The 27,010-nt window shown below is 47.9% G+C and overlaps 2 protein-coding genes across 14 annotated transcripts in view; one reads left to right on the forward strand and one right to left on the reverse strand.

The window, feature by feature from the left end:
* GGT1 (gamma-glutamyltransferase 1) overlaps positions 1-3,681 on the forward strand; it is a 74,057-nt gene extending 70,376 nt beyond the window's left edge. For 7 of the 8 annotated variants that reach the window (XM_065567951.1, XM_005288590.4, XM_065567952.1 and 4 more), the window contains one exon: positions 2,030-3,681. In XM_065567951.1, coding sequence (XP_065424023.1) covers positions 2,030-2,173 — 144 coding nt within the window. In that variant the 3' untranslated portion in view covers positions 2,174-3,681. The remainder of the gene's footprint in view (positions 1-2,029) is intronic. The other variant, XM_065567956.1, reaches the window with a different exon arrangement.
* A 1,211-nt stretch (positions 3,682-4,892) lies between these two features.
* The window catches only part of GGT5 (gamma-glutamyltransferase 5), a 60,655-nt gene continuing 38,537 nt past the window's right edge, over positions 4,893-27,010 (reverse strand). For 4 of the 6 annotated variants that reach the window (XM_065567958.1, XM_005288589.5, XM_065567957.1 and 1 more), the window contains 11 exons: positions 26,459-26,589; positions 23,529-23,621; positions 17,128-17,323; positions 16,133-16,290; positions 14,734-14,880; positions 14,187-14,323; positions 12,995-13,185; positions 11,830-11,924; positions 10,101-10,213; positions 8,326-8,436; positions 4,893-8,056 (listed from right to left, as the gene is read on the reverse strand). In XM_065567958.1, coding sequence (XP_065424030.1) covers positions 7,910-8,056; positions 8,326-8,436; positions 10,101-10,213; positions 11,830-11,924; positions 12,995-13,185; positions 14,187-14,323; positions 14,734-14,880; positions 16,133-16,290; positions 17,128-17,323; positions 23,529-23,621; positions 26,459-26,507 — 1,437 coding nt within the window. In that variant the 5' untranslated portion in view covers positions 26,508-26,589 and the 3' untranslated portion in view covers positions 4,893-7,909. Of the gene's footprint in view, positions 8,057-8,325; positions 8,437-10,100; positions 10,214-11,627; positions 11,925-12,994; positions 13,186-14,186; positions 14,324-14,733; positions 14,881-16,132; positions 16,291-17,127; positions 17,324-18,162; positions 18,440-23,528; positions 23,622-26,458; positions 26,590-27,010 lie in introns of those variants that run through there. The other 2 variants (XR_006172488.2, XM_065567960.1) reach the window with 2 other exon arrangements.

Consider the following 27,010-nt stretch of genomic DNA (forward strand, 5'->3'; position numbering starts at 1 on the left):
GAAAACTGACCATTTATTCCTACCCTTTGTTTCCTATCTTTTAACCAGTTACTGATCCATGAGAGGACCTTCCCTCTTATCCCATGACAGCTTACTTTGCTTAAGAGCCTTTGGTGAGGGACCCTGTCATAGGCTTTCTGAAAATCAAAGTACACTAAATCCACTGGATCACCCTTGCCCACATGCTTGTTGACCCCCTCAAAGAATTGTAGTTAGATTGGTGAGGCATGATTTCCCTTTACAAAAAATCATGTTGACACTTCCCCAGCAAATCATGTTCATCTATGTGTCTGACAATTCCATTCTTTACTATAGTTTCAACCAGTTTGCCCAGTACTGAAGTTAAGTTTACCGGCATATAATTGCCGGGATTGCCTCTGGAGCCTTTTTTATAAATTGGTGTCACATTAGCTATCCTCCAGGCATCTGGTACAGAGCCTGATTTAAATGATGGGTTACAAACCACAGTTAAAAGAACAGGAGAAAAGAACACCCGCTATCTTACAACAGAAAAACTTCAAAAACAGACTCCAAGAAGAGACTGCTGAGCTGGAATTGATATGCAAACTAGACACAATCAACAAAGGATTGAATAAGGACTGGGAATGGCTGAGCCATTACAAACATTGAATCTATCTCCCCTTGTAAGTATTCTCACACTTCTTATCAAACTGTCTGTACTGAGTTATCTTGATTATCACGTCAAAAGTTTTTTTCCCCATTTACTTAATTAGCCTCTCAGAGTTGGTAAGACAACTCCCACCTGTTCATGCTCTGTGTGTGTATCTCCTCAATATATGTTCCATTCTATGCATCTGAAGAAGTGGGCTGTAGCCCACGAAAGCTTATGCTTTAATAAATTTGTTAGTCTCTAAGGTGCCACAAGTACTCCTGTTCTTTTTGCGGATACAGACTAACACGGCTGCTACTCTGAAACCACAGTTAGTAGTTCTGCAATTTCACATTTCAGTTCCTTCAGAATTCTTGGGTGAATACTAGCTGGTCCTGGTGACTTATTACTGTTGTTTATCAATCTGTTCCAAAACCTCCTCTAATGACACCTCAATCTGGGACAGTTCCTCAGATTTGTCACCTAAAAAGAATAGTTTAGGCTTGGGAATCTCCCTCACATCCTCCACAGTGAAGACTGATGCAAAAAATTCATTTAATTTCTCCGCAATGGCTTCATCTCCTTTGAGTGCTTTGTTAGCACCTTGATCGTCCAGTGTCCCCACTGATTGTTTGGCGGGCGTCCTGCTTTTCCTGTTACTTTTTGAGTCTTTGGCTAGTTGCTCTTCAAATTCTTTTTTGGCCTGCCTAATTATACTTTGACACTTGACTTGCCAGAGTTTATGCTCCTTTTCTATTTTCTTCGATGGGATTTAACTTCCAATTATTAAAGGATGCCTTTATGCCTCTAACTGCTTCTTTTACTTTGTTTAGCCACGGTGGCACTTTTTTGGGCCTCTTACTATGTTTTTTTTATGTGAGGTATACATTTAATTTAAGCCTCTATTATGGTGTTTTTTAAGTTTCCATGCAGCTTGCAGGCATTTCACTTTTGGGACTGTACCTTTTAATTTCTGTTTAACTAGCTGCCTCTTTTTTTTGTGCAGTTCCCCATTTTGAAATTAAATGCTACTGTGGTGGGCTTATTTGGTGTCCCACCACCCCCACAGGGATGTTACATTTAATTATATTATGGTTGCTTATTACCAAGTGGTTCAGCTCTATTCACCTCTTGAACCAGACCCTGTGCTCCTATTTAGGATTACATCAAGAATTGCTTTGTCACTTTGTAGCAAAACCCCTTGGAAAGCCGGAGAAAGGAGGTAGCTGGTTGGAGGAGTGGGAGGGTGGAGATGGTGGAACCGGTTTCTGCGTGGAGCTACCGGCAGCAGAGGGGCAGCTCAGCAGTCCAGTATACTTGTGTGTTGCAAGTGAGGTACATAGCATGTACTGTGTAACTCTGTGTGCATCCTTCGGTGCCTCTCCTGTTGTGTGTTTACCCCTTCTCTCTGCATTGCAGGGCATAGAAGAGGAACTAAAGAAGAGGAAACATGATATCAAGCGATCTAACAGTAGTGCCATCGTCCAGGCCATTCTATGGACTGCTGATGGCTGGGCTGCTGTGTCTGATTCCCGGAAAGGTGGCTTCCCAGCAGGCTACTGAAGTCGCTCAAGCTGCTCTGACAGCCTGCTTCTTTGCAGCTCTAGTGACCAGCTTACATCTGGGGAGAGGGGGGGAGGGAATACCTGGGCACTGCAACTCAGGGACTGTCACAGGAAAGAATGAATTTGCCTGCGGTTCTGCTAATGGATCTGGACAGATGTTATCGAGGGCCATTACTGAAAAGTGCCTTACAACAGATCAGTGTGCTAAGAAGAAACACAAATCTCCCAGAATATACAGCACCTACCTAAAGGGTCTAGTCCCTCCTCCTGCTCACCAGGGATTGAGTGCACAGCATTTGGAAGGTCCAAAGCCCCAGCTGCAGAAAGTGTTCCTTTGGTTTTCAGCTTTATCCAGCCAGTGGCTGTCCTTGTCTGTCCTCTAGAAGTGACCGTCTTCCCGTGAGACATGAATGCTGGGCTGTGAATGGGATGCAAGGTGCTGGCAACTCTACACTGTAAAGCAGTACACCCGAGCTACAGTCTGAAGAGTGATTGGGATAACCCTTTTCCACACCCTCACCCATTTTCTTAACAGACTATCGTCTTGCTTCTCATTTCAGGAGTTTGAGGCATGACGGGGTAGCTGAAGAAGTGATGGGGCCAATGTCTTTTGTTTGTTTTTGATATCTGTTCCAAAGCTGTAAAGGAAAGACAGAGGCTACCTTTTAAATTTATGCTGAAAGAGAATTACAGGCCTATGGAGGTAAACATCCCTGCTCTCACCTGTACAGTACACGTGTCCACAAGGGATCGGGAGGCTCTATATGACTAAGGCACTGCAGCAATTTGGCTCCTTGGTGCAACTCCTTCAGGTGCCAGAAAATAGGAACAAGGCTCCCTTATCCGGGATGCGTCTTCCCTTCTCCCCTCACCCCAGGAGTCTCCAATTTGTCTCTCACTATTCTCCCTTCTGCCAGCATGCAAATTCCTAGAGTCCAAAGGGAAAAGGGAGGAAGCATTTAAAGCTGAATATCATGGTATAAACTACTGACAGCCAGGGAAGCATGGTCTCTTGTCTTTCAGGTACAAAGCACAGCTTCGGAGGGGTCGGTTTGGTTATATCACTGTGATATGGTGTCTAGCAGCTGAAAAAAGATCTTTCTATAGGGGGTGTGGCGGGGTGAAGGGTGCCCATCCTTAAACTCCAAATTTGATGCGGTTGAATACATGGATTTTTCTTTCTTACCTGCAGCTTACCCCAAAGACTTGAATGTTGCAGAAGTTGTGTCCTTAGATGAGTGTGAAGCTGTGGTTTCAGCCAACTGTGTGTCCCTTAAACTTTTGAGTTGCTTGTGACTTTAGCCATCTTTGTAACAGAAATAAGAATATTCATCACCTTCAGAGCTCGGGTTCATTCATTCGGATTTGAGATGCAAGGTGGGTAAATAAGGCCTGAGCACCCTCGCTGCCTACTGAAGTCTCCCCACCAGAGGTGAGGCTGGTCAGTAGCTTTTAGAAGCCCTTGGTACTTTACAGGATGGGCATAAACAAATTGTCAAACCGGCAGCCTGCTACTCTCTTCATTGTCTGTTGGAGTTGGGTGAAATCCAAGAACTAAAATATAACTGGTCTAAACAGGATTTTAAAAATCTATTCAGTTGCAATAACTGGTGGCATTAGTAATACAAACAAGACTTCACTGAAAATGAATGTTAACCTGAAGTAGTCCTCTAAAGAACAAGCTCAAGTATTTGTTCACTTGTATTTTAAAACAAGCCCCTCCCCCCCCCCCCCCCCAAATCCTCAATACTAATAACGAAATAAATGCCAGGTCATTCAGAAAGTAGACCCCAAAAGATTTAGGAGCACAGTTCCCACAGTCAATGGCAATTGTGTTCCTAACACCTTTAGGGGCGGAGTAGGTCAGGAACTAACTTTTTCCTGAGAATTTCTGATGAAAACAAATGTTTGTCTTTGAAAATGCTCAGATTTTGCAGTTACCAAAATTTAATTTCTTAAATATTTTGGGATGAAAACTTGCTTTTTCAATCTCCTTTTTTTTTTTTAATTCATGAAAAATATCAGTTGGATTCATTTCCTGTCCCATTCTATATGGGTCCTTTTGCAACAGGGCAAGATTCTCAAACTTTTTTCCACAGTATGTCAAGGTTTAGCTGTCAGTGTGTTGCTTTGATGGTACAGAAACCTCAATATGACTTATTTTCTAGCTGACAAACAAGTGCCAAAATGCTTTGTCAAAGATTTGAACAGATTGCACTGATTATGTTTAAAAAATAAATAAATCCATAAACGTGGATTGACACGTTATGATTGAAAGTCCCAGTAGAGGAAATTAAGTAGAACTTAGGTACTATTTTGGAAAGTACCAGAGCAAACCATTCTAAAATGACGGCTTTAGCTTCTCCAAATCTTTATAATGACACCAGTTGTCTCATATCATTCTAATTAAAGGAGCCTCATAAGCTCCTCAGCAAGAGTTAGGCTGTTGCTATTTCGCAATCATTGCAGTAATATTCAGACCTCCACAATTCAGTGCATAATGCTGGGCCCAGGGACCAAGCTATGAGAGCACAGTCCAGGCAAAGACACCCTTATTTCAGAGGTGAAGTTGAACATGTGGCTGTTCAAAACCACCTTGAATGCCTTGCTGCTATTGGAAGAAATGCCAGAATGACGCGGCTGGTTCCATTCTCTAAGAACTGATCAATTGGTGGGTGAAGTAGGGCTGCAGGCTAAAAATTCCCAGCATCTACAAGCCATTTGTAAAAGTAGTTTATTAAAAATATAACTTTGTAAAACAAATTTCCATTGGAAAATAGAAGCATAGCCTCTGCTCACAGTGTCACGTAAAGTCCAGGGAAGGTGGCAGTGGACAGATAAACTGGCCTCTGACCTTGGCTGTAATTAGCGTGGGGGAGCCAACCATTGGAGAAGCCCAGGGCTAGATCTGATTTATGCTGAGGTCAGGGTTGAGGTGTAATATGGTAGCAAAAATAGCTCCTGCCTACTTCCAGCCAGTTCCTCATTTTTATACACACTAAGCAACATTCACCCAGCCAAAAGTAAGGACAGCTCTAGCGCTATTTCTGTTCAGTTTATCTGCCTAGTGTTTTATGGTTCTACGTGATTGTTCTGCTAGCGTACAGTCAGTGGGCCTGCTCTTGAAGAGTTTGGTCCATTTTTGAACTGACTGTTTTGGGCCTATGTAATTACCCCACAATTCTTGAGTGGCAACTAATTGTAGTAATCAGTGCTCCCATTGAGATGTCAGTCTACCTGCAGCTCAGGTCATAAGACTACTCAATCACAACAGCTACTGCAAGCACCAGACTGTAACAAGTATGTAGGTGAACTTAAAGAAAAAGCAGGGCCCCTCTCATTCTACATACTACAGAATGAGTGCTAGCCAAGCAGCAACATTCTTTTATCCTCTACCGTTCTGCCACACTCACATTTACTACTTGTTCAGGCAAGCACTTTAAACCACAAGCCCTGCTTCAGGAAAACACATGCTTTACGTACTCATCAATGAGTAAGACCAAGAAATTTGTTTTCCAGACAAAACATCAAGATCCTGTGGTGGTTCTAGTGAAATCGTATTTCTGTATGAGACACCACTATGATGCAGCAGTAGCTTCTCATGGAGGTTGATGTAATAAAGATAGTTTCTTGGTGTACAATTCCTGGAGGAAAGCAGCGCTCTCTTTGTAGCAAGTTTCATTTTCAACAGCATTGAAATGCATCTAAAGGCTGACTTTTGTTTCTCCAAGTTAATAGAGTTCTAAGTGGCTAGCATTTTATTTACATGATAGGAGCTTATGGTAGAAAAGGCAGGCATCCAGCAATCTGGTTTCATGAGATACAGGATTTTTTTAAAAGGCATGTACACAGCCATTTGTGACCAAAAGATAACAGTCAGAAGGGTTTGCGGAGACATTTTAAGCACGAGTTTAAAAAAAGTGGTGGAGGGATAATGAGACTGGAGTAAAAAGACTAAGGTCTGACATGAATATCACTGTTTGCTTTTCTGCATAAGATGGATTAACAGAATAGGGATCTATTAATGCACAAAAAGCCAATATAAATCTGTTATATGCAAGGCTTTAAAAGCGTATAATAATCACAAATTCCTGTATGCAAACAAAGGTTCCCGTACACGTAAGTGACTGCAGGTGAATTTATAGAGGCACGCTGAGTCTTTGGTCCTATGAATTTTTCTAAAGCCCTTTAAAAATATCAGTGTACAAATATAAACAATGTGACTGCATACCCAGTCATACTTATGGCAGGGATGAGGCATAGATCACAGACCTGAGCGGCCTAGGGTGTTATTTAACAAGCACTAGTCTGCTCCCCTGCTACAGGCGTATTAGCTATGACTGTTCTTTGGCATGTTCCCACACTCCTCTCCTCGAATTCTCCGAAAAACGTAGGTCACTTGCGGTAGTTAATCAGGGACAACTCGTTTTTGTGGAGCACAATTCTTCCTGTGGACACAGGCGTAAACTAGTCACAGAACGCACAGCACTTCTCTGCATCGTGTCTCAGTGCGTTGGTGGGCGCTGTAACAGCTCCAGTTAGAAAAGGCTCATTGCGTATTTGTGAAGATGTAATAGAAATCCTGACTACACTACTCTTACCTGCACCCTTATTTTAAAGGGTCCTCCCAGAACCCATTTCACTCCTGTTTTGAAAAAATATTCATTTCCTTCTTTTGTGCGTCCTCACTTCAACTCATCCAGGGGCCTGTCTTCAGCTTCCCTTGGAACACGTCTAGATAAGGATGAGCGAGGAAATTTGGCGAAGGCTTAGGGTTCCCCGCCCCCAGGGGAGAGGTGTAAGACTGGAAGATTATAATATATCATCAGTTCCTTCCAAAGGAGAAGAGAATTCACATTATCCACACTTATGCACAGTCACGCTTTGCACAGCTCATTTGTAGCGACTCCCTCTTAGGTAGGGCCTAAGAAACCTTCAGTGCTGCTACAGAGGTGGCCCTCGTTCCTATAGTAGCTGACTGCCGCAACAGATGCTGTAGTACATAGACCAGTTTTGTGCTAATACTAATTTCAAATGATACCCATCGGACAGGCAAGAGCTAGACAAAATGTTGTTAGACTCACTCCCTTATTGTGTGTCCATGCAAAGCTGTATCTTGCAGCTCTGCTGTGCAACTCGTTGGTGCTGAAACACACCTGAGCAAAGAAAGAAGTCTGTCATTGCTGCCTATTTCCCATGAATGGTGTGGCCAGAAAGCACATTCACACGTCAGGGGTTTTCCAAAGCCAGAAAGAAACCACTCCCACTCCTATCTGAGGATCTTCAGACTCTAGGGAAGATAGATTCAGGTTCCTGAGGGCAGCTCCCACTGGCACTGGGCCTGGTTCCCCTTTCCAAATTCCCACTGCTTGGTTAATTCCTGATTTCTGGCTTCATATTCTAAATAGCTGCTTTGTTCACAAAATATATTTCTATATATCACACAAGTGCTGGTCCTTTGTCCTCTGGACCCAGCTGGCAGATATAATAAATGGAGGATATGATTCTAGCCAAGACTGGCTGACTAGTGCCTGTAACAGCTTGAAGGTAGCTTGTCATATATTGGAGAGTCAATTGTTACTATGAGTCTCACCCACACTCTCTGCTAGGTGGCTTCAAGAAGTCCGACTAGTACAGGAGATGTCAGGGGTGCTTCCAGGATAGCTGGTGCTCTGGACCCAGTTATTTCATAGTCTTTTTGGCTAGAATAAAATGTTTGCTACAGCACTTGTTCTTAATACCCAGATGACTCCCCGCGCTTCCTTTTATCAGAATAAGCAAAGATGCATCTTCCTTCCTTTGAAATCCCCTGGACAACATTTAGGAAAATGGTGCGGTTCTGTTCATGGTGTCCTCTGCGCAGCAGTCCCTTCTTAACAGCCTGAAAGGGAAGGAGCAGAAAAAACGAAGTAAGTCTCGCCGGGGCCTCTGTTGTGTGTTGCATCTGGGCTTATTCTCCCATGGGACAGAAACATGTTGAGCAGCTGGCCCGGAGACTGGGTTCAAATAAAAGGGACATCAACTGGAAGCGGGACCCTCCTAGCATTCGGTGTGGTGACAGACAAGGCAGCACTCATCCGCCTGCCAGTTATATTTGTAACTCACACAAAGGACAAGCAACAAGTGCAGGGAGAGCCGGAAGCTGCTCACCTCTTCAAAGCCTGACTCGAACTGGATGGAGTTGTCCGTGGAAGCATGGAGAACTGGCAGTGAGATGGCATGCTTCAGGTCATAGCCAAACCAGAGTTTGTTCATGATTGCCTGCAGTGGAACAAACTCAGCAGTTAATGAAGGTGAAGGGTGAGAAACTGGGTCAAATTCTCATGTACACTGGTGCAAACCCAGAGCCACTCCTTTGAAGTCTTTGGGCTATATCCTACTTGTATGGCAGCGTAAGTCTGAAGTAACTCTAGACGTTACTGATTTACACCAGTTATATCTAGGCTCAAGTGAGAGTGACTGCTCTCCCTAAGTCTGGGTGGGCACCTTTGACAGCTTTAGTTCGTCAGGCCTCTTGAACCTGGTCAAACTAGTATATGCAGTTTCCACCACAGGGCGAGTCTTCTCCAGACTTGCTACCTACCTAGGGATTTGAATTAATTACCCTCAGTGATGTTGGTTCCTTCAGGAAACCCTGTAACTCGCTCACAAAGTCAGAATACAATCCTGACCCCCATGAAAACACCTATAGGGTTGATACAATAGTCTTTTGCTATGTGCCCATATCTCACATAGACAACTGGCCATAAAGATGCTGTGCACCATACCAAGGGAGAGCAGCTTATTCTCCACACCCTGTTGCTCCATGGGCCAAGGAGGGCTAGACACAGCTTCCTTCAACAGACCAAGACTACCCTTGAAACAGGTGGCGGGACAGGAACAAACACACACAGATGTTCCCTCCACACCCCAGATGCACTCACTGGTCTAAATGAACGGGACAGAGTTTGAATCTGTCTTGATTCTCCTTGCCTCATTTGAACATCAGCCCAGCTGTTATGAAACTGTTAAGAACAATATCTAGAGCTTTAACAAGCTTCTGGGATGAGTCTTTTTGTTGCTGGCAGCCAGGGGTTCATTTTTCATTTAGCCTCCTCTAAAAACAGACTACGCACTAGAACAACAAGCCCTAGGGGACAGGAGATGGGCTAGAAGGCTGGTCTCACCCATCCCTAACTGCAGTCATTCAAGGCTGGGTCAACACCTTGGCCTACAGTGACTGCCTCGGTTTCCTGTCAGCGAAAGCCTGAACTAGCAAAAGGGGGAGGGTGAGAATGAGTGCGACTCAACATCCGGAGATGATGGTGCCAACAGTGAAGGGGAGATGTGCCTCTCGAGCTGGCCAGAGTGTGACTGTGAAATCCCTTACCCCACCTGGAAAGCAACCTGGGGACACTTTGTCCCCAACCTCTATGGAGAGGAAGTGATTTTCCCCACCCCTCAACCTCTAATGAGAGGAGTTTTTAAGGATAGGACTAACAATCGCATCAGGTTTATGAAAGAGGACACGGAGTGTGCGGAATGTCAGGAACATTCCCTATCTGGTCTGGGAGGTGGTACCAGCGATACCAGTTTTAATAAGCTCCCATTTCATCGTCTCTACCTCCAGTAGACACATCATCTCTTGCTTTTAGCAAGAAAGTCTAAGCCATCCCTGTGGGGCAATGACAGAGCTGCCATGAAGTGAAGGAAACTCCAGTTCATGGGGATGTTAAAACCCACTTGGGCTAGTGTCCAGTGTAGTCACAAAGGCTGGTGGGCCTGCAGCACCCTCAAACAGTCTTAACAGCACTGACAAAAGGAGCTGCGGCCCCCTCTGCCCTGCAGGTAGGTTAATGAACGTTTCATGTGTTTAGTAGGAGGAAACTCAAATGAAGAGCAGTAACTTTAGTGCTCCTTCCCATGCCATGCAGTCACTCACTCACCAAGGCAGTGGCACTGATAATCAGGTCCCCTCCTGAGCCTCCAATCACCAGCTTGGAGTTATCATCTTTGGAGACGAGAATGGAAGGCACCATGGCAGAGGGAGGTATTTCTCCTAGAGAAGATGGAGAATGGAGTTATTGGCCCATCTGGCCATAGGGAAAAAAACAAACTTCATTCATTGCAAATCTCTGTTTGGCTCTTCCCTGTCCCACACTGAACCTCGCCCGTTCCCCTCAGCAATTCAACTTTCCATCAGTTGTTCCAGAAATACAAGTCTTGGGGATTTGTTTTTCCCTTGGCCAGAGGCAACTCCTTGGAAGCCCAACCTGCACTAGAGGAGGCCTGTAACTATGAAGATGCTCTCACAGCTCTGCTTAGTTCTGTAGTGTGCTGCAGCCTCAAACTTCTTTGGGAACTGCTGGAACTAGACACCAGTGATAGGCACAACCTGGGCACACCAGTGTTCGCAGTAGGGCTATAGTCACTGTCAGGGCCGGCTCTAGGCACCAGCAAAACAAGCTGGTGCTTGGGGCGGCACATTTTTAGGGACGGCATGGCCGGCGCCAGAATGCCGCCCCTAAAAATGTGCCCCGGCCGCCCTAGCTCGCCACGGCGCGCGAAACAGCTGATTCGTGCGCCGCTACTCGCCCTCCCTCCCAGGCTCTCAAGCCTGGGAGGGAGGGGGAGCAGCGGCGCGCGAATCAGCTGTTTTGCGCGCTGCGGCCGCTCGGGGTCTCCCCCTTCCTCCCAGGTTTGAAAGCCTGGGAGGGAGGGGGAGACTCTGAGTGGCCGCGGCGCGGGCGCTGCTTCTCCCCCTCCCTCCCTCCTAGGCTTGAGAGCCTGGAGGGAGGAGGCAGGGCTGGGGATTTGGGGAAGGGGCGGAGTTGAGGCGGGGCCGGGGGTGGGGTAATTCAAAAACTGGGGGGGGGGGGGGGCGCCAAAATTGTTTTTGCTTTGGGCGGCAAAAATCCTAGAGCCGGCCCTGGTCACTGTTCTGTCAACCTTTGGCATAGATGAGCCGTGGAAGAATTCCTTAGGATGAAACTTACCTGCCAACATGGAAAACAATGTGCCAGTAGCCCCAGGCTTAGGGTGACCAGATGTCCTGTTTTTAAAGGGACAGTTCTGTTTTTTGGGGACTTTTTCTTAGATAAGCACCTATTACCCCCCCACCCCCATCCTGTTTTATCACAGTTGCTATCTGGTAACCCTACAGGCTCGAGCACTTTATTTAAACCTATAGGGTTATACAGCTATAAATACACCTCTGGCACTATAATAAAACTATTTAAATTCTTGGTGGATGCGTGTGTCTTGTGAGGATTATTATTTTCCCCACAATCTGAGAATTGTGAAGTCACTGGGAGCCGAGAGTAAGCACTGCAGCATTTATCCCTATATGAATTGTAGTTACTTTTCTGAGTTCAGCGTCTCAGCATTTTGCCTCTGCTTTGTATGCCCTAGCCAGAAAATGAATGAAAGAGTTTTACAGACCCAGGTACTGCACTAATTCAGAACAAACTCACATCTAGTTCTGGTCAGAAAAGGATCAGGGAGGAAAAGTAACCTCTGACCCTTGGAATGTCTTGCTGGAGATCATTTCCCAAGGTGCACTTCGGGCTCAGAGCTATGAGCTGGATGCTCAAGATCTGGGAGCACATCCAAAGGTTTGTGGATGCTCACGGCACGTTCTGGCCTTTTGTTTAGATACGAGGCGACAGCTCTCACCGCTAGTGATCTTGTTTCTTGGCTTCTTGCAGAAGTCAGCGAGCTCGTTATTTAAAATGATCCCAGTGCTTGGGGAATATACCATTGAGCCAAACCTGAGTGGAGGGAAAGCACACGTGAGATGTGGTAGTCCAGGACTGTTATGCCAAAGATCTCCGACAGACAGAACAGCAGAGAACCCTTTGGGAATTACCACTGGCCATGCTGCACCATGCCAACCTAGTGCTGCCATATACAGGAGCCCTTAGAAGACTCTGCTAAGCCCATATTCAGCGCAGAGGTGCCAGTGCCTTAAGGCTGCGGTACCTTTATATTTACTGTTGTGTGGCCACAGGCTGTGTGGGTTGCTGAGTCCACTATCTGTAAGAAGAGACAAGAGAGTTTTACCTTTTGTATGGCTACGTTTTGAAATCAGAGTAAATACTACACCCAAATCCAGAGACATCACTGAACGGGCGACAAAACCGAGACACTTCTACTTCCTAAGCCAGCTGAGTCCAGGTGCTTGTACAAGAGTTGCTGGCTGCCATTTTCTAGAGCACCTCTCAGTAGGTGGCTCAGTAGCAAAAACTACTGAGCAAGTTGTTTGTCCTGTCTGACTCTCAAGTGGGCGTGGCAGTGAGGTGGATTGGGGGCTACATCCCTTGATAGCAGGGGGCAGTTTCACTGCTCCAGCTGGGAACAATCAAACTCAGATGACTGGTTGAGGGAAGCTCAGAGTAAGGCTGTCCTGAGGGTAGCTACATCCCTGCTCCTGCCTTGCCTATTTCTGGGAAACTGTAACACGGGCTGTTGTATTGTTCATAACCGTCTTGGGAGCCGGGTAACTGGCTGGGCCAGTTTGTTATACTGGACAGTAGGACTGTGTGTCAGTTTCAGTAGAGACCCAGGCCATCTGGTCCCCTCCTTATGAGTACAGCACAGCAACCCTCTTCCTTCCCCCTCACTCCCCCCCGAGTGGCAACTTGCAAAAGAGTGAAGGTGGGGGAGAGACAGGGGAGACCTGAGACTGAAGCCATTTCCAGAGAGTCACAAGATGGGCAGCAGCCATCTTTCAAGTGGCACTACCCACACTTGGACGCTCCAGGAGCCCCACAAACCTGCTCAGCAGAGTCCCAGTCACACTCCCTCTGGGTGACCAAATCACCAGGCTCTGGTCACTTACGGCTGGTTGATAGTGCTGGTGACAGACACAGCACTGCCATCTTCAGCGAGGACGGAGACGTGGGCGGTGCCGTAGCCTATGTTGCTTGTCTGTGACAGATTGTAAAAACTGTTTGGATGGTCACCTCTGTCATCTATACGGTTCCTGGCAAGTTCAGCAAAGGAGTTGGACAACAGTTCCTGAATAGTCACCTAGGAATAAGGCCAAGGGCAGTGAGATGACCCTTCCAGAGCACAGGGATGCTGCTGCAGGCTGAGGAGGAGGTCATAGGGTTTAACTCAAGGTGATGGAACTCAGAGAATCTACATCACCACTCAAGCACTGTCAGCATTTGTTGCCCACTGTTTCCCACAACGCACCTCCTCAAACAACACTAAGCAGAGCTATCAGTGCTTAATAACCAACTCCTGAACAAATGAGAACACTCTGGCAAACAACAATGGATGACACCTGTAATCCAGATCCTCTTTCCTGCTTTAACTGATCAGGTGAGCAAAGCCATTGAAATGAAACAATCAAAACACTGACATTGAGACTGTCTGAGAACACAGGGCCCAATTCTGCCACCCTCAGCCAAGCTAAGCAGTACTGTCCTCCACCAGTTGTCCCACTGAGTTTACTTCTTCCCCATTGCAACAGGACTACACAGAGTAAATTCCTACTCAGCACAAGTAAGCATGAGAGAAGTAACACGTCATATTGCAGTGCAGTATTCTAATGAACCTTAAGGGGACTTGGCAGGTTGTTTGGAAGGTTTATCTTAGGGAGTGTAAAGCATATGAGTTTATGACAAAGAGGTTTCAAAACAGAAACAGCAGCCCTGCAGCAAAGCTATAGAGAAGGCAGGAGAGGAGGAAGGGGGCCCAAGTTAACAGCTGTTCTCCACGACAGTGTTTCCTATCAACTATCCAATGGACAGTCAGGACAGGAAGCCCAAGTTTGCACATATTCATCTTACAAGTAAGAGTTCCATTGAGATGGAGATGCACTGGACCAGTGAGCTATGAAACTTTATGGGGTTTGGGCACTAGAATCTTATTAGCAAGGAAACATTGACTGGACTTTAAAATACATGGACAATTAACAGCAAATTGATTTCCGTTTCTTCCCTTCCCCCACTGATTGTGCCGCAGGGACAGTCTGAGATCTGCAATGGCATTTCTGGCTGCCTCATGGAGCTGTGCCGGCTCACCTCCTCTATGCCAGAGAACTGCGGGTCATCCAGTTTTGGCTTTTGCCCATTGCCAAACTTCAGGGCCTCTGCAATCCGATGGTAGGTCTCAATCTTCCCATTGGTCGACTCCAGGGACTCTGGCGTGAATTTAAACTCTTTGGTGCAGGGTAAACCAAAGGGATTAATGAAGTAAGGAAGACAACCAGCTGCATTATATCATGAGTCCTAATTCGATCTACTCTTTCTGTCCCATCCCTATTCTTAATCCATTTCTTCCCATCTGAGAGATTTGATCCCGCAGACTGGGCATGGGCTGAGAGCCAGGAACACCAAAGTTCTAATTCCAGCTCTGAAACCAATTTTCTGTGTGACCTTGGGAAAGTCAGTTAACCTCTCTGCCTCTGTTCCCCTAGCTGTATAATGGGGATAATAAGGGCCAACTAGTATTATTACATTGCTGTTTCTGATCTCATCCTGCCCCTCCACCCACTGTCACGGCCAGTGCCCTTCCCGCCCAGGTAGATGGCACACGATACAGAAATCTGCCTTTCATTTCACAGATTACCTTTCAGTATGTTGAGGATGAAGAGAAGAACAGCACCCCCAGCAGGTGGTGGAGGGGAATACATTGTGTATCCACCCAGAGAAATATTCAGAGGTGTCATCACTTTTGCCTGGAAATTCCTGAGGTCCCTCAGCGTCAGACTGCCGCCTTCAAGAGAAAACGAGAGGCACGTGCCATTGGAGTGATAGCTTGCTCTATGGGTACCTGCCATAGGCAGAGAGAACCAGAGCCCCTGCAAGCCTGATGAATACTTATTACAACCGGCCCCAGCATCCCCCCACCTTTTGCCCTTCCTCTTTTGTGTGTCAAACCCAAGGACAGCAAAAAACTGATACAGCTGGTGAAACAACTGCACAGTGACCCTGAATGACAGAGCAGAAGCTGGGTTTCAGGCTCCACTCCTGGGGCTGAGCCAGGTCATGTCTGCCCCCCGTGGAAAGGGAAATGGCGTGAGTTGCCCTGCTGTTGGACCTCCGCCTGCTGGTTGCCCCACCAAACAATACTGCTGATCTTCCCCTAACAATGGACAAGGTGAACCCGGAGTGAAGAGCAGGAGGGGGGCTCTCAGACTAGGAACAAAAAAGGAAAAATATTATTCAAGGACTGTATTTTCTGCACTCAGTGAGTCAACAAGACATGAATAAAGTGCAGCAACCAGTTGGGAGGCTATACCAAGTCCAACAGGAGACTCATCTTCTTACTCCTTATCTCACATCAGGAGCCAAATGTGTGGGCAGGGTCAGCTTCCTCATGAGGTAAAATATCTGCAAGGTCTGCTCTTTCCTTTCTTTGATAAATGAACCCTCAGCTGTATTCAAGTCAAGGCTACATCTTTCCTGAACGTAGACCTATTTTCTTAGCTGAAAACCCTATTGTGTATAATCCCTAGGCATCAGGGCTCAAATCCCAGCATGGTGTAATTCCATAGAGTCAGCGGAGTTGCCCCAGGAAATATCAGGCCTAGCATTTTCACCAATACTTGTCATGATGCCGATTTTTAAAAAAGGCGACTAGTGACTTTGAGTGCCTCAATTTTGGGGGCCCCAAACAGAGTTCTTTGCACTTATCTTTATTGAATTTCATCCTGTTGATGTCAGAATAATTTTCCAATTTGACAAGATCCTTTTGAAATCTAATCCTGTCCTCCAAAGTACTTGCAACCCCTCAGTTTGATGTCATTGCCAAAATTTATAAGCATACTCTCCACTCCATTATCCAAGTCATTAATGAAAATATTGAATAGTACTGGAGCCAAGACTGACCCCCTGCGAGACCCCACTAGCTATGCCCACCCAGTCTGACAGTGAACCACTGATAACTTCGCTTTGAGTATGATCTTTCAACAGGTTGTGCACCCACCTTACAGAAATTTCATCTATGATGTATAACTGTTACCTACTTTCATTCCTTATGTCATTCACCAAATCCTCTGCTATCTTGCCCTCATAAAATTCTCTGGCTCCCTTCTCTGCTACATTCTTCAGTGTTTTCAACAGGGCTGGCCAAAAGATGATTGCATCAGGTTTTAGGACCACACCATTCTTACAGAACTGCTGGCTGTTAAGAGAGAATGTCCATCAGTTCAGGTTTATAGCGTGCGTGTGATTATTTCTCTCCCTTAATAGAGTCCCCATTTGCCAGCCAAAGCTTGTTTCTTCTGTGTACCATTTGTCCTTGTTCTCCAAAGCTCCAGTCCATACCACCAGGGGCTGGCCTGTCTTCATACAGTACCGCTCCCTTGGCAAGCATGTCTCCATATCAAGTCCCACACAAAGATTCCTTACTCTGGGCCTGAAGCTGCAGCCTTTACTCAAGGAATCCCAATAGGAATGCTCACACGAGTAAGACTGCAGGTTTCTGCCCTGTCAACGGACAGTTGCAATACTGTCAATGTCTTTCAACAGAGGCAATCTTCACACATCCAGTCCCCCATCTTATTTTCAACATGCAGATGCACATTTCCCAGGGCAGCCAAGCTCCACCCAGCCCCTGCCTCACTTCCTCCTCCCCTGAGTGCACCGCATCCCTGCTTCTCTGCCTACCTCCCAGCACTTCCTGCCCAGCCGCCGCCAAACAGCTGTTTGGCAATGATAGCACGTTCCAGGAGGGAGGAAGAGGAATGGGAACATGGCACACTTAGGGGAGGAGGCGGGGCCGGTGCAGGGATTTGCGGAAGGAGTTAGAATAGGGGCGGGGGGGGCAGAGTTGGGGCGGGGACTTTGGTGAAGGGGTTGGAATGGGAGCAGGGCAGGGGTGGGAAGAGGTGGGGCAGGGGCGGAGCCCCCTGGAAGGGGTGGAGTGGGGGCAGGGCGGGGCGGGGGGTCGAGCGCTCACGGGAAAGAGGGGAAGTCGGTGCCTATGCCACACACCCAGGTGAAATACAACTTCTCTTACCACAAGGATGACTTTTTCAAAAAGCTCTGTAATACCGGGTGACTGAGAAAGTTGCTCAGCGTTGTTGGCATTCTGATTCCATGTGTAAGGAGCTCGATGGTTGGTTCAAACAGCCATTTCCATGGCAACCGGCCATAGCGCCTGTGGGCTTCTTCATATCCACGAAGCTCCCCCGGGACTGCAATCCACTGGCTCCCTGCACAAGCAGTTACGATATTACTCACTGCAGTAACCCCTCCCCCCATATATTAAATCACATAATTCAAGGTCACATCCATCTGGAGGCCACCACTAACAGCTATGACACGCTAGGAAGGGAAGCAGAATCTAGCACCAGGAATTCCCAATGGTTTCAAGGTGTGGTCCACCCCCGCTTCAATCCCACTGGTGATAGCACAGGCCATTCCCCTGTCAAGGCTGATTCCCCACTCTGGCACTTTGAGTGTAGAAGGTGGGGGCCCGCAAGGATTCTAAACATTAATACTGGCCACTCCAGGCTTGTATTAAACTCCCAAGGTTACAGCTTTTCTCTGACCTTGCATGAGTAAATGCTGCCACCACCCAAGTGCAGAACCCCTTTGAGAGCCCAGGAAGGCGCACTTGGGAATTCCTTCCTGTGGGGTACCCTCATGACCTTTCACACCCAACCCCAGGGAAGAGCTGAGAAAGAAAAACAAAGGAAATTAGCTGTTGCCACCAGCTAATTAAACAATGTGCACAAACCTCTTAAGAACAAAATTGGATTTTGGTGTTCTAAAAAAGGTAAATTTTATTAAAAAAAAGAAACTCAGGCTATTGCTAGATTTTAAAAGAGCAATTACAAGGATTAAGCATCAAGAATAGTTTTCTTGAGGTTCAGCTTAAAGGTTACAAGCAACACAAAAGCACTGGGGTTAGCACCGAGAAGTCCACAAGTCATAAAGAAATAAAAAGAGATAAACCTAATCGCGTCTTCCTAGACATTTCCTGATCTACTGACATATCCGGGGTTTCAAATGAGTAGTTTCTAGGTATGATACTGAGGATTTTTCATACCTGGCTGCAACCGTCTTACAGCATAACTGCTGCCCTGCCCGCCTCTCCACGAGAGAACAACAGCCAGACCAAAGGGGAGTCGTTTTTCAACTTTAAAAAGTTCTAGCTTCCCATTGGCTCTTTTGGCCAGGTGCCCACTCATTCCTTTTCCCTATGCATCGCAGTGAGACATTTTAACCCTTTAGAGGTAGAGCAATTAGAGAACAGCTACTAAGAGGGATTTTTATAGCTAATGGCTGGCTGGGTGTCCATAAAAGGGAGCTACCCCCGCCCTTCATTTATCATACATGCACCCCTTCAATCCCACTGGCGATAGCACAGGCCATTCCCGCCCCCCTTCAATCCCACTGGTGTTAGCACAGGCCATTCCCGCCCCCGCTTCAATCCCACTGGTGTTAGCACAGGCCATCCCCCCACCCCCGCTTCAATCCCACTGGTGATAGCACAGGCCATTCCCCCCCTTCAATCCCACTGGTGTTAGCACAGGCCATTCCCGCCCCCGCTTCAATCCCACTGGTGTTAGCACAGGCCATCCCCCCACCCCCGCTTCAATCCCACTGGTGTTAGCACAGGCCATCCCCCCACCCCCGCTTCAATCCCACTGGTGATAGCACAGGCCATTCCCCCCACCCCCGCTTCAATCCCACTGGTGATAGCACAGGCCATCCCCCCACCCCCGCTTCAATCCCACTGGTGATAGCACAGGCCATTCCCCCCCTTCAATCCCACTGGTGTTAGCAAAGGCCACCCCCACACCCCTTATTCCATCAGAGATAGCACAGACCACCTCCTCCTCCCTGCCCATTACTGATAACCCTCCCCCAGCTGCCTGTTTCATAAGCGATAGCTCAGCAATTGCTTACATGGAAAAACAATGTCTATCTCGCAACTGAGCAGCGGACACAAGTCAGGGAGCCAGCACCATGTGGCCAACCAATTCACCCCAAAATGGCAACAATTCCCCTCAAACTTTCAGGGGCACAACCAGCGTTTTCCCAGCGCTCTCCCACCCCTGATCTGCACCCACTCCCAACCTCTCGTCCCCACACGCTCTCCCTGCTCTCACCCCCCAGCCGCTGTCTCTGCACCCAGCCCTACACACACGCCTCTGTCCTGCTGCCCCACACCCAGCTCTGACCGCTCCCCCTCTGTACCCACTCCCAACCTCTCGTCCCCACACGCTCTCCCTGCTCTCACCCCCCCAGCCGCTGTCTCTGCACCCAGCCCTACACACACGCCTCTGTCCTGCTGCCCCACACCCAGCTCTGACCGCTCCCCCTCTGCACCCACTCCCAACCTCTCGTCCCCACACGCTCTCCCTGCTCTCACCCCCCAGCCGCTGTCTCTGCACCCAGCCCTACACACACACCTCTGTCCTGCTGCCCCACACCCAACTCTGACCTCTCTCCCCCTGCACTCAGCCCCAGAGACCTCCCTGCCCCACAACCAGCCCTGAGGCTGTCAGGCTGAAGAACACCAGCTCCACCAGGGGCCAGGCATTTCTGGGAGCCCCAGACCACATCCTCCTCCTCCATCTCCGTTTCCCCAGTAAGCTCCAAAAGCCTGGATCCAATTCTCCCACCCTCCTTGGCACTGGGGGTCGTGGTGCCCCTGCTCCATTTCTCCCTAGGGGTTGACAGCGGGGCGGTCAAGCTAAAGTTCCAGCTCTGGTCGGGGCCAAGAGGGGGCCTAGGACCTCTGGCCCCTCCTGCTCTTTGCACCCCAGCAGACCATCACTATAGGGTACAACTTGCCTAAGGTGAAACAGTGAATCAGTGGCAGAGCTGAGAATAGATACCCCACACACTCCAGTTTCCTGCCCTATGCCCTATCCAGCAGGCCAGTGTTTCTCAAACTGGGGCGCGTGTATGGGGTCTTCTCCACATGCACCCCTGTGCAGAGGCCAGTCACATTCACAGCCTGGATGCTGACCTGATCCCTGAAGGGATGGAGCAGTAGCTGTGATGATTACTGGAAAGGGTAATGCAAAAAATAGATAGGTAAATAAGAGACTGCACCCTCCTAAAGGAGCCTATTCCCCCGCACAGTGCCTCTTGGATCTTCTGTTGGGACACCTGAGCTCTGTTCCTTTAAGAAACAATAATGGCTTTAACCTTTCTGTTCCTCAGCTTCTCGGTCTGTAAAAGAGGGACAACTATTACCTCCTTCCCTGGAGTGTCCTGGGGCTTAGGTCACTAGTGCCTGTAATGTGTTCTGAGTTCCTTGAATCTAGAAACGCATTTGCACAAAAGCAGCCAGGGGAGCTCTCTTGGCCTCTTTCTAAACAAAAGTATCTGCAGCCCAAGTTGAAGAAGCTGCTTCTCTATTAGCTGTTAGTAGTAACAGCACTTGTCTTCTCTTTAAGGAGCAGGGTGGGGTGAGACAGAAAAGGTCGTTTCCTGGTTACGGGTTTGTACTGGAACTCAGGAGACCTGGAGTCAATTCCCGTCTCTGCCACAGATGCCCTGAAGGATCTTGGGCAAGACACTCAGGGCTTAATTTTTCAGAGGGTCTGAGCACCCATTGACTTTAATTGTTCTCAGTGGGAGCTGCTGGGTGCCGAGCGCTTGGAAAATGCAGTCCTACTTTGACGATTACATATAAAAGGCACCTCCTTACTTAGCCGATCTGCCCCGTGTGTGGTCAGTCACCTCGGCCAACTTTAGGGACAAAAACTAATCTTTTAAAATGATTTTTACTACTGCAGAGTCAACACAGCTGCGAGACAGCGTGCTGGACTCTAGCCCAGGGGTCGGCAACCTTTCAGAAGTGGTGTGCCGAGTCTTCATTTATTCACTCTAATGTAAGGTTTCGCGTGCCAGTAATACGTTTTAACGTTTTTAGAAGGTCTCTTTCTATAAGTCTATAATATATAACTAAACTATTGTTGTATGTAAAGTAAATAAGGTTTTTAAAATGTTTAAGATGTTTCATTTAAAATTAAATTAAAATGCAGAGCCCCCCAGGACCGGTGGCCAGGACCCGGGCAGTGTGAGTGCCACTGAAAATCAGCTCGCGTTCCTCCTTCGGCACGCATGCCATAGGTTGCCTACCCCTGCTCTAGTCCTTCTTGTGCATCAACACCATTCCTTGCTAAGGCCTTGGCTACACTCGCGGATTCGCGAGTGTAGTCGCGCCGCCAGCACTGCAAGGGCTCTCTCGCAGCGCTGCAAGTACTCCACTTCTCCGAGGGGAATAGCTTGCAGCGCTGCAAGAGAGCGTGGAGCGCTGCAGGCGCTGATTACACTGGTGCTTTACAGCGCTGCACTCGCTGCGCTCAGGGGGCGTGTTTTTTCACACCCCTGAGCGCAGCAAGTGCAGCTCTGTGAATTGCCAGTGTAGCCAAGGCCTAAGTTCAGTCACAGTAAGATCTGTGCAAACCCACTGACAGCAAGGGAATTGCATGGATGTCACTGAAAGCAGAATCTGAGAACAAGGAGGTTTGCACCACCACAGGGGGCCTGATTTGGCCTGCAGAACTTTTGCTCCTGGTAACAATGCAGGAGAGGAAAAATCCTGTTTTCGGATCTCTGGCTGAGTTTGGTGGGAAATCAGTCAGAAAGACAACATCTCTTTCCTTGCAAGCTTTGCACTTTGATACGGCGTCGCTGAGACACAAAAATGCCCCACCCCCCCATGCCATTTTTGCTGTCATTTTTGTGGAACTGCACACTGAGCCACAGGCAAGGACAAGAACAGTGAAGTACAGAGCTGTCAGCTTTGACTGACAGATAATGAGCCTTGCTGTGAAGCCTGACCCTATAGGTCTTTACAACAGCTTGCAGCCTGCAGTCCTATAGTGATGTAAAAGTTTAACCAGTTAACCGATAACCTTGATGCGTATTGGTTTCTGTTAACAATTAAACTCTGTGACGAAGTGGGACTGTTCTTAATGATTCCTCTGAATACTGTGTGGGTGTTTCTAGGTGGTGAGGAAAGGCCAGTGCGCATAAATCACTGACACTCTGTCTCCCTGGCAACAAATGGCCAGGGCCCCTTCCCCCCTGCAAGGAAATAGCTAAAGGTGAACAAAGAGATCAGGTGACCTCCTGGCCCAGGAAAGAGACAAAGCCGAGAGAAGGAGCGGCTGGAGGGGGTTTGGGAGTTGGAGCTACCTGGGGACTAGGAGTGAGGGCAGACGTGGGTGTCTGGCTCTCTGAACCCCTACCTGTACGCTGTACCTACAAGCTCTGTTTTAGACCGTGTTCCTGTCATCTAATAAACCTCTGTTTTACTGGCTGGCTAAGAGTCACGTCTGACTGCGAAGTGGGGGGTGCAGAACCCTTTGGCTTCCCCAGGACCCCGCCAGGGCGGACTCGCTGTGGGAAGCGCACGGAGGGGCATATGCTGAATGCTCCGAGGAGAGACCCAGGAGGTGAAGCCGTGTGAGCTTCTTGCCCTGAAGACGGTCTGCTCTGAGGGAGAGGAGGTTCCCCAGAGTCCTGACTGGCTTTGTGGGGAGCAGTTCCAGAGCATCGCCCGGGGACTCCGTGACAAACTCCACTGGGGTCCCGGCTGCTGGCCCCGCGCCTGGGGCTCTGCTATTGCCCACGCCCGTCCCGGAGTCCTGGCTGCTGGGACTCCAGCCATGGGGCCAGTAGCCAGGATCCCAGGTGAGGGGCCAGCAGCCAGGATCCCGGGCGTGGGCAGCAGAGCCCCGGGTGCGGGGCCAGCTCCCGGGTGCAGCCAGCAGCAGAGATCCCTGGATGCGGGGCCAGCAGCGGGGATCCCCAGGTGTGGGGCTGGCAGCAGAGCTCCGCATAAAACGTGGTGATGCTGCAGCACCCCCTGCACCTCTAGTTCCCCGGTTAAACGTTTAACTGTGTAACTGATAGATTTTAATTGGTTACACGGTTATTGTTTTTACACATTATTTACATCCCTGCAGCCCTATTGAAATACATGTGGCTATTCCCAGGAGTAACTACTTTGTGTGGGCGTAAGAGTCAAATCCTCTGTGCTCTTTCACTAGATGTATTAAAAATAACCCAACTCTGGGCCAATGCTGATGTTAGGAAAAAGCTTAGAACTGCATACATGCAGGGTCTAGTCATGGGGACTGACACCAGACCAACCCCAGAAGGTTTCCTTGAGGTTCAGGTTACCTTCCTCTCCCTAGGACCCTTTTTCCCTTCTCATCCCACAGATTAGTGGGGTTCAAATGCTTTGTCCATTCAGCTTAGAACTTAAGAGCAACAGCAGGAAATAATGAAGAAGAGTGACCCTCCAGAGACAATGGACTTCCCATAATGCAGTGAAATAGCGAGGTCCTCTATCCTCTCCCCAAATGCCAGGCAGTACCTCCCCCTCCCCCCCTTACTGCACCAAGCTGTCTGAAAGGAAAACAGTCCAATTCTTGTCCTTACCTATTTGGAGAGGTAAACCATTACATTGATTTAACAAGTCTTGGTTGATATTTTCTGGAGCTGTTTCACGAGCGTTAATCACAACGACCTCTCCTGGAAATAAGAAAGGAAAACACATAATAATCTCTTCCCAGTGTCTGGTAAGTTTCATTCATCACAGTTAGTGGAGCAGAAAGCAAAGGGCTGGAGTTTATGCTTCTTTGTGGAAACGGGTGAGGGTTGGCGTCCCACTGGATCATGCACTTTGGAGTCCATGAAGTCCATCACCAGACCTGCCAAGCTCTCACGTTGTGTTTATGAAGCCTTCCTGCTGTAGAGTTTACGTCCTCCTAACAATTTTAAGAACAGTACATCTCATACTCCTGGTCCCTTTGGCTCTTTGTTTGATCCGAAAGCAAGATCATGATCCAGGATATACAGATGGGTTAATTCTGGCTCTACTGCTCTTAAAAACTGTTGCTCTTTTATGGTACTTCAGCGGTGCAAAGAGGCATACAGTTGGCTTAACCAGTTAGCTAGGAAGTCTCATCTCTACATTGCTCCTGCGCTTGCTACGGGGGCATGGTTGCAAACTGCAGTCAAGTGGCTATTCATTGGCATATTGGAACCAGCATAGAACCTTCTCCATCAGACTCCATGGCACCTTTCCTCACCGGAGAGCACTAGACTTTAAGAAGGCTCCATTTCAAAAGGACACTGCACTCTAAAAGAGGGGGGCAAAGCACCCCAACTTATCTTTCACCTCAAAAGACAAAGGAACCGAGCACCTTGGACTTTGTGGGAGATCCTGACCAAGGGGTTAGTCAGCCGTCTTGCTAGGAGGAAGCCTAAGAAGCTCACCTTGAAACAAGACTGTTGTTTGGTTAAATCTTAGTCCCTAGACAGCATTTTTCACTTTTATTTGCTTATAACCATTTCTGACTTTATCCCTTACACCTGAGCTCACTTAAAATCCTCTCTTTTCATTAATAAACTTGTTTATTTTCCATCTAAACCAACCCGGTGCTGTGTTTGAATTGACGTAATCATGAATTCTAGTTAAAGCAACAGACTGCTGGGGTTCTGTCTCTTTAAAGGAGCAATGGACTGTATTACTTCTCTAACTGTACCAGGAGAGGGCTGGACATTTCAGGGCAGACAGTTTGGGGGAAATTCGGGAGTAGGGGTGGCTTGGCTAATAATAACCAAGGCTGCTGGAGACCAGGGAGTGGCTGTGGTGTAACAAGCAGGCTGCTGGAGTTGCTGAACCAGGGTGGCTTTTATCACACAGATACTCAGTGCATGCTTGTATGCTGGCTGGGAGCACCCAGACTGGAAGTTACAGCAGCAGAGCATTTTTAAGGCACTCAGAGTTACAGGACAAATGGTAACATGACCTAGCACTGGTGTGGGTTGCACCCCAAAACGTGACAACCATGCCCTCTCTTATTTGCCTCTGCATACTGTCCATACAAGTCCCTGAAACCATCCAATACTCCATATTCATCTGCCGCTATTGGAAAGACACTCCATTTTCCCAGTGCAAGCCAGAGAGCAACACAACCTTGGACTTGCAGCACCATATACATGCTTACAGGCTGGCTATTGATAATCATTGTACCTGAGGTAGGCTAAGAGGCGGGACATGTGTGCAGATTATATTATCATGCAACAATAGACCACACTACTGTAATTCATATCTGCCATAGAAAGCGCTTAAGCCCCTTTCATGCAGCAACGAATGGGATTCTCCCACCGGAAAAGGGAAAAAAAGTGAGGTGAAACGGTAGACTTTTTAGGAGGGTGTTGGAACCACAAATGAATGTTGCATTTTGGGATTGCAGCTGGAGTACTGTCTGTACCAGTATCAGTATGTGTGTGCCCATGCAGCCACTGCCAGTACACTGGCAGAGGGTTACAGTGTTCTGAACAGGAGAATAACTATGTCAGCAAAAGTGGAGAGTTTGGTTGGTAGGAGAGAACACACCAGGCTGTGCTGAGAAAAAGGAAAGTTTTGCCAGCACAGCTTCCTAATGTAAGTCAGTCCTGAGTATTTCCAGACTTTGTTACGTAGCTGGTTTGTTTGCTTTAAACGACAGTGTTATTCTTACTACTAATTTCTATAGGCCATGTCAGCTGGGTTAAACTAAGACGCTATTAATACGCTGAAGCAGGAACACAACAAAACGTTGAGTTCTAAAAGCCAAACAAACAGACAAGTCTTACATCAGGGCCTGAAAGTGGCTGGACTTGAGCATAGCTAGATTGCCAAAGGGAGTAAGTTGCAAAATTAGAAGCCTGAGTCTCCCCAGTCTGTCTCTTTGTGGAGTCCCTGACACCCACACAAAGTACTGTTCTGAACCGGCAGCCTTTTGTAAAGGACAGACACAAGGTGCTGCAAACTTGCCACGAAGCATTAGGTCCAAGGTCTCACCAGACGTGGAGAGTCACATTCAGCCCTCAGCGCAGTCACAACAGGGCTGAATATGGCCCAGAGTATTTACACTTAGATTCTCATAGCAAATGCTTCCCTTCTGATCTCACCTGCATTGGCTGAGCATAAGGTGAGCATCAGCCCTTCAGTTAGCTGGGTTTCGGGCCATTCTGGCTTTGCTCTAATGCCTGCCTAACGTTCAGACATGGTTGGGTTTTTCACCTTAACACCTCCAGGAGATTTCTTTGTGAATTACTGCGATATCCTACTCACCCTGTTGTGAGTGACGGATGTCTGTTTGCAGCCCTCGCTGTACTGTAACGGGTAGTTAGGTCTGGGAATACGATACCATTCTAACCGGGGAGTGAGGCGTTCATAGAAAAATGCTTTGCCTGAGCTTCCAGGACATTGGCTTCTGCAAGGCTACTGAATGAACATGCTGGTGAATCAACTCTAAAGGAGGCGTATGCGAATGCTATGGGAGAATTCCCTGAGAAGGGACAGGCCCTTACCATACCTGTGGTTGCATTATAGATGGTAAAGATGACACCTCCTCCCAGGCCCATACTCTGGGGGTTCAAAACGGAAGTGCAGACCAGAGCAGCAATAGCAGCATCCACAGCTGAACCCTTACGTCGTAGGATGTCCCTGTAGGAGAAAGGAAGAGAAAATCTTGTGCAAGACCAGGCAGCACAGAACTGAGCAGGCTCGTGGAAGAGCCTTCCTGCTTGTAATGCAAAGGATATACAGGTGGCAAGGTGAGAGAAGTCAATAGTTAAGTGGACTGAAGCAACAGGGGTGATGTCACGGAGTCACCGGGCGATGCTCTGGAACTGATCCCTACAAAGCCAGTCAGGACTCTGGGGAAGCCTCCTCTCTGTGAGCAGACTGTCTCCAGAGCAAGAAATTTACACAGCTTTGAGCTTCCTGGGTCTGACCTCGGAGCATTCAGCATCCCCTTCCACACCGTGTGCTTCCCGCAGTGAGTCCGCACAGGTGGGGCTCCTGGGGAAGCCAGAGGGCCCTGCACCCCAATTCCGCAGTCAGACGTGACTCGCAGCCAGCCAGT

The sequence above is a fragment of the Chrysemys picta genome, chromosome 15 (genome assembly GCF_011386835.1).
Source record: "Chrysemys picta bellii isolate R12L10 chromosome 15, ASM1138683v2, whole genome shotgun sequence".
Classification (NCBI taxonomy): domain Eukaryota; kingdom Metazoa; phylum Chordata; order Testudines; family Emydidae; genus Chrysemys; species Chrysemys picta.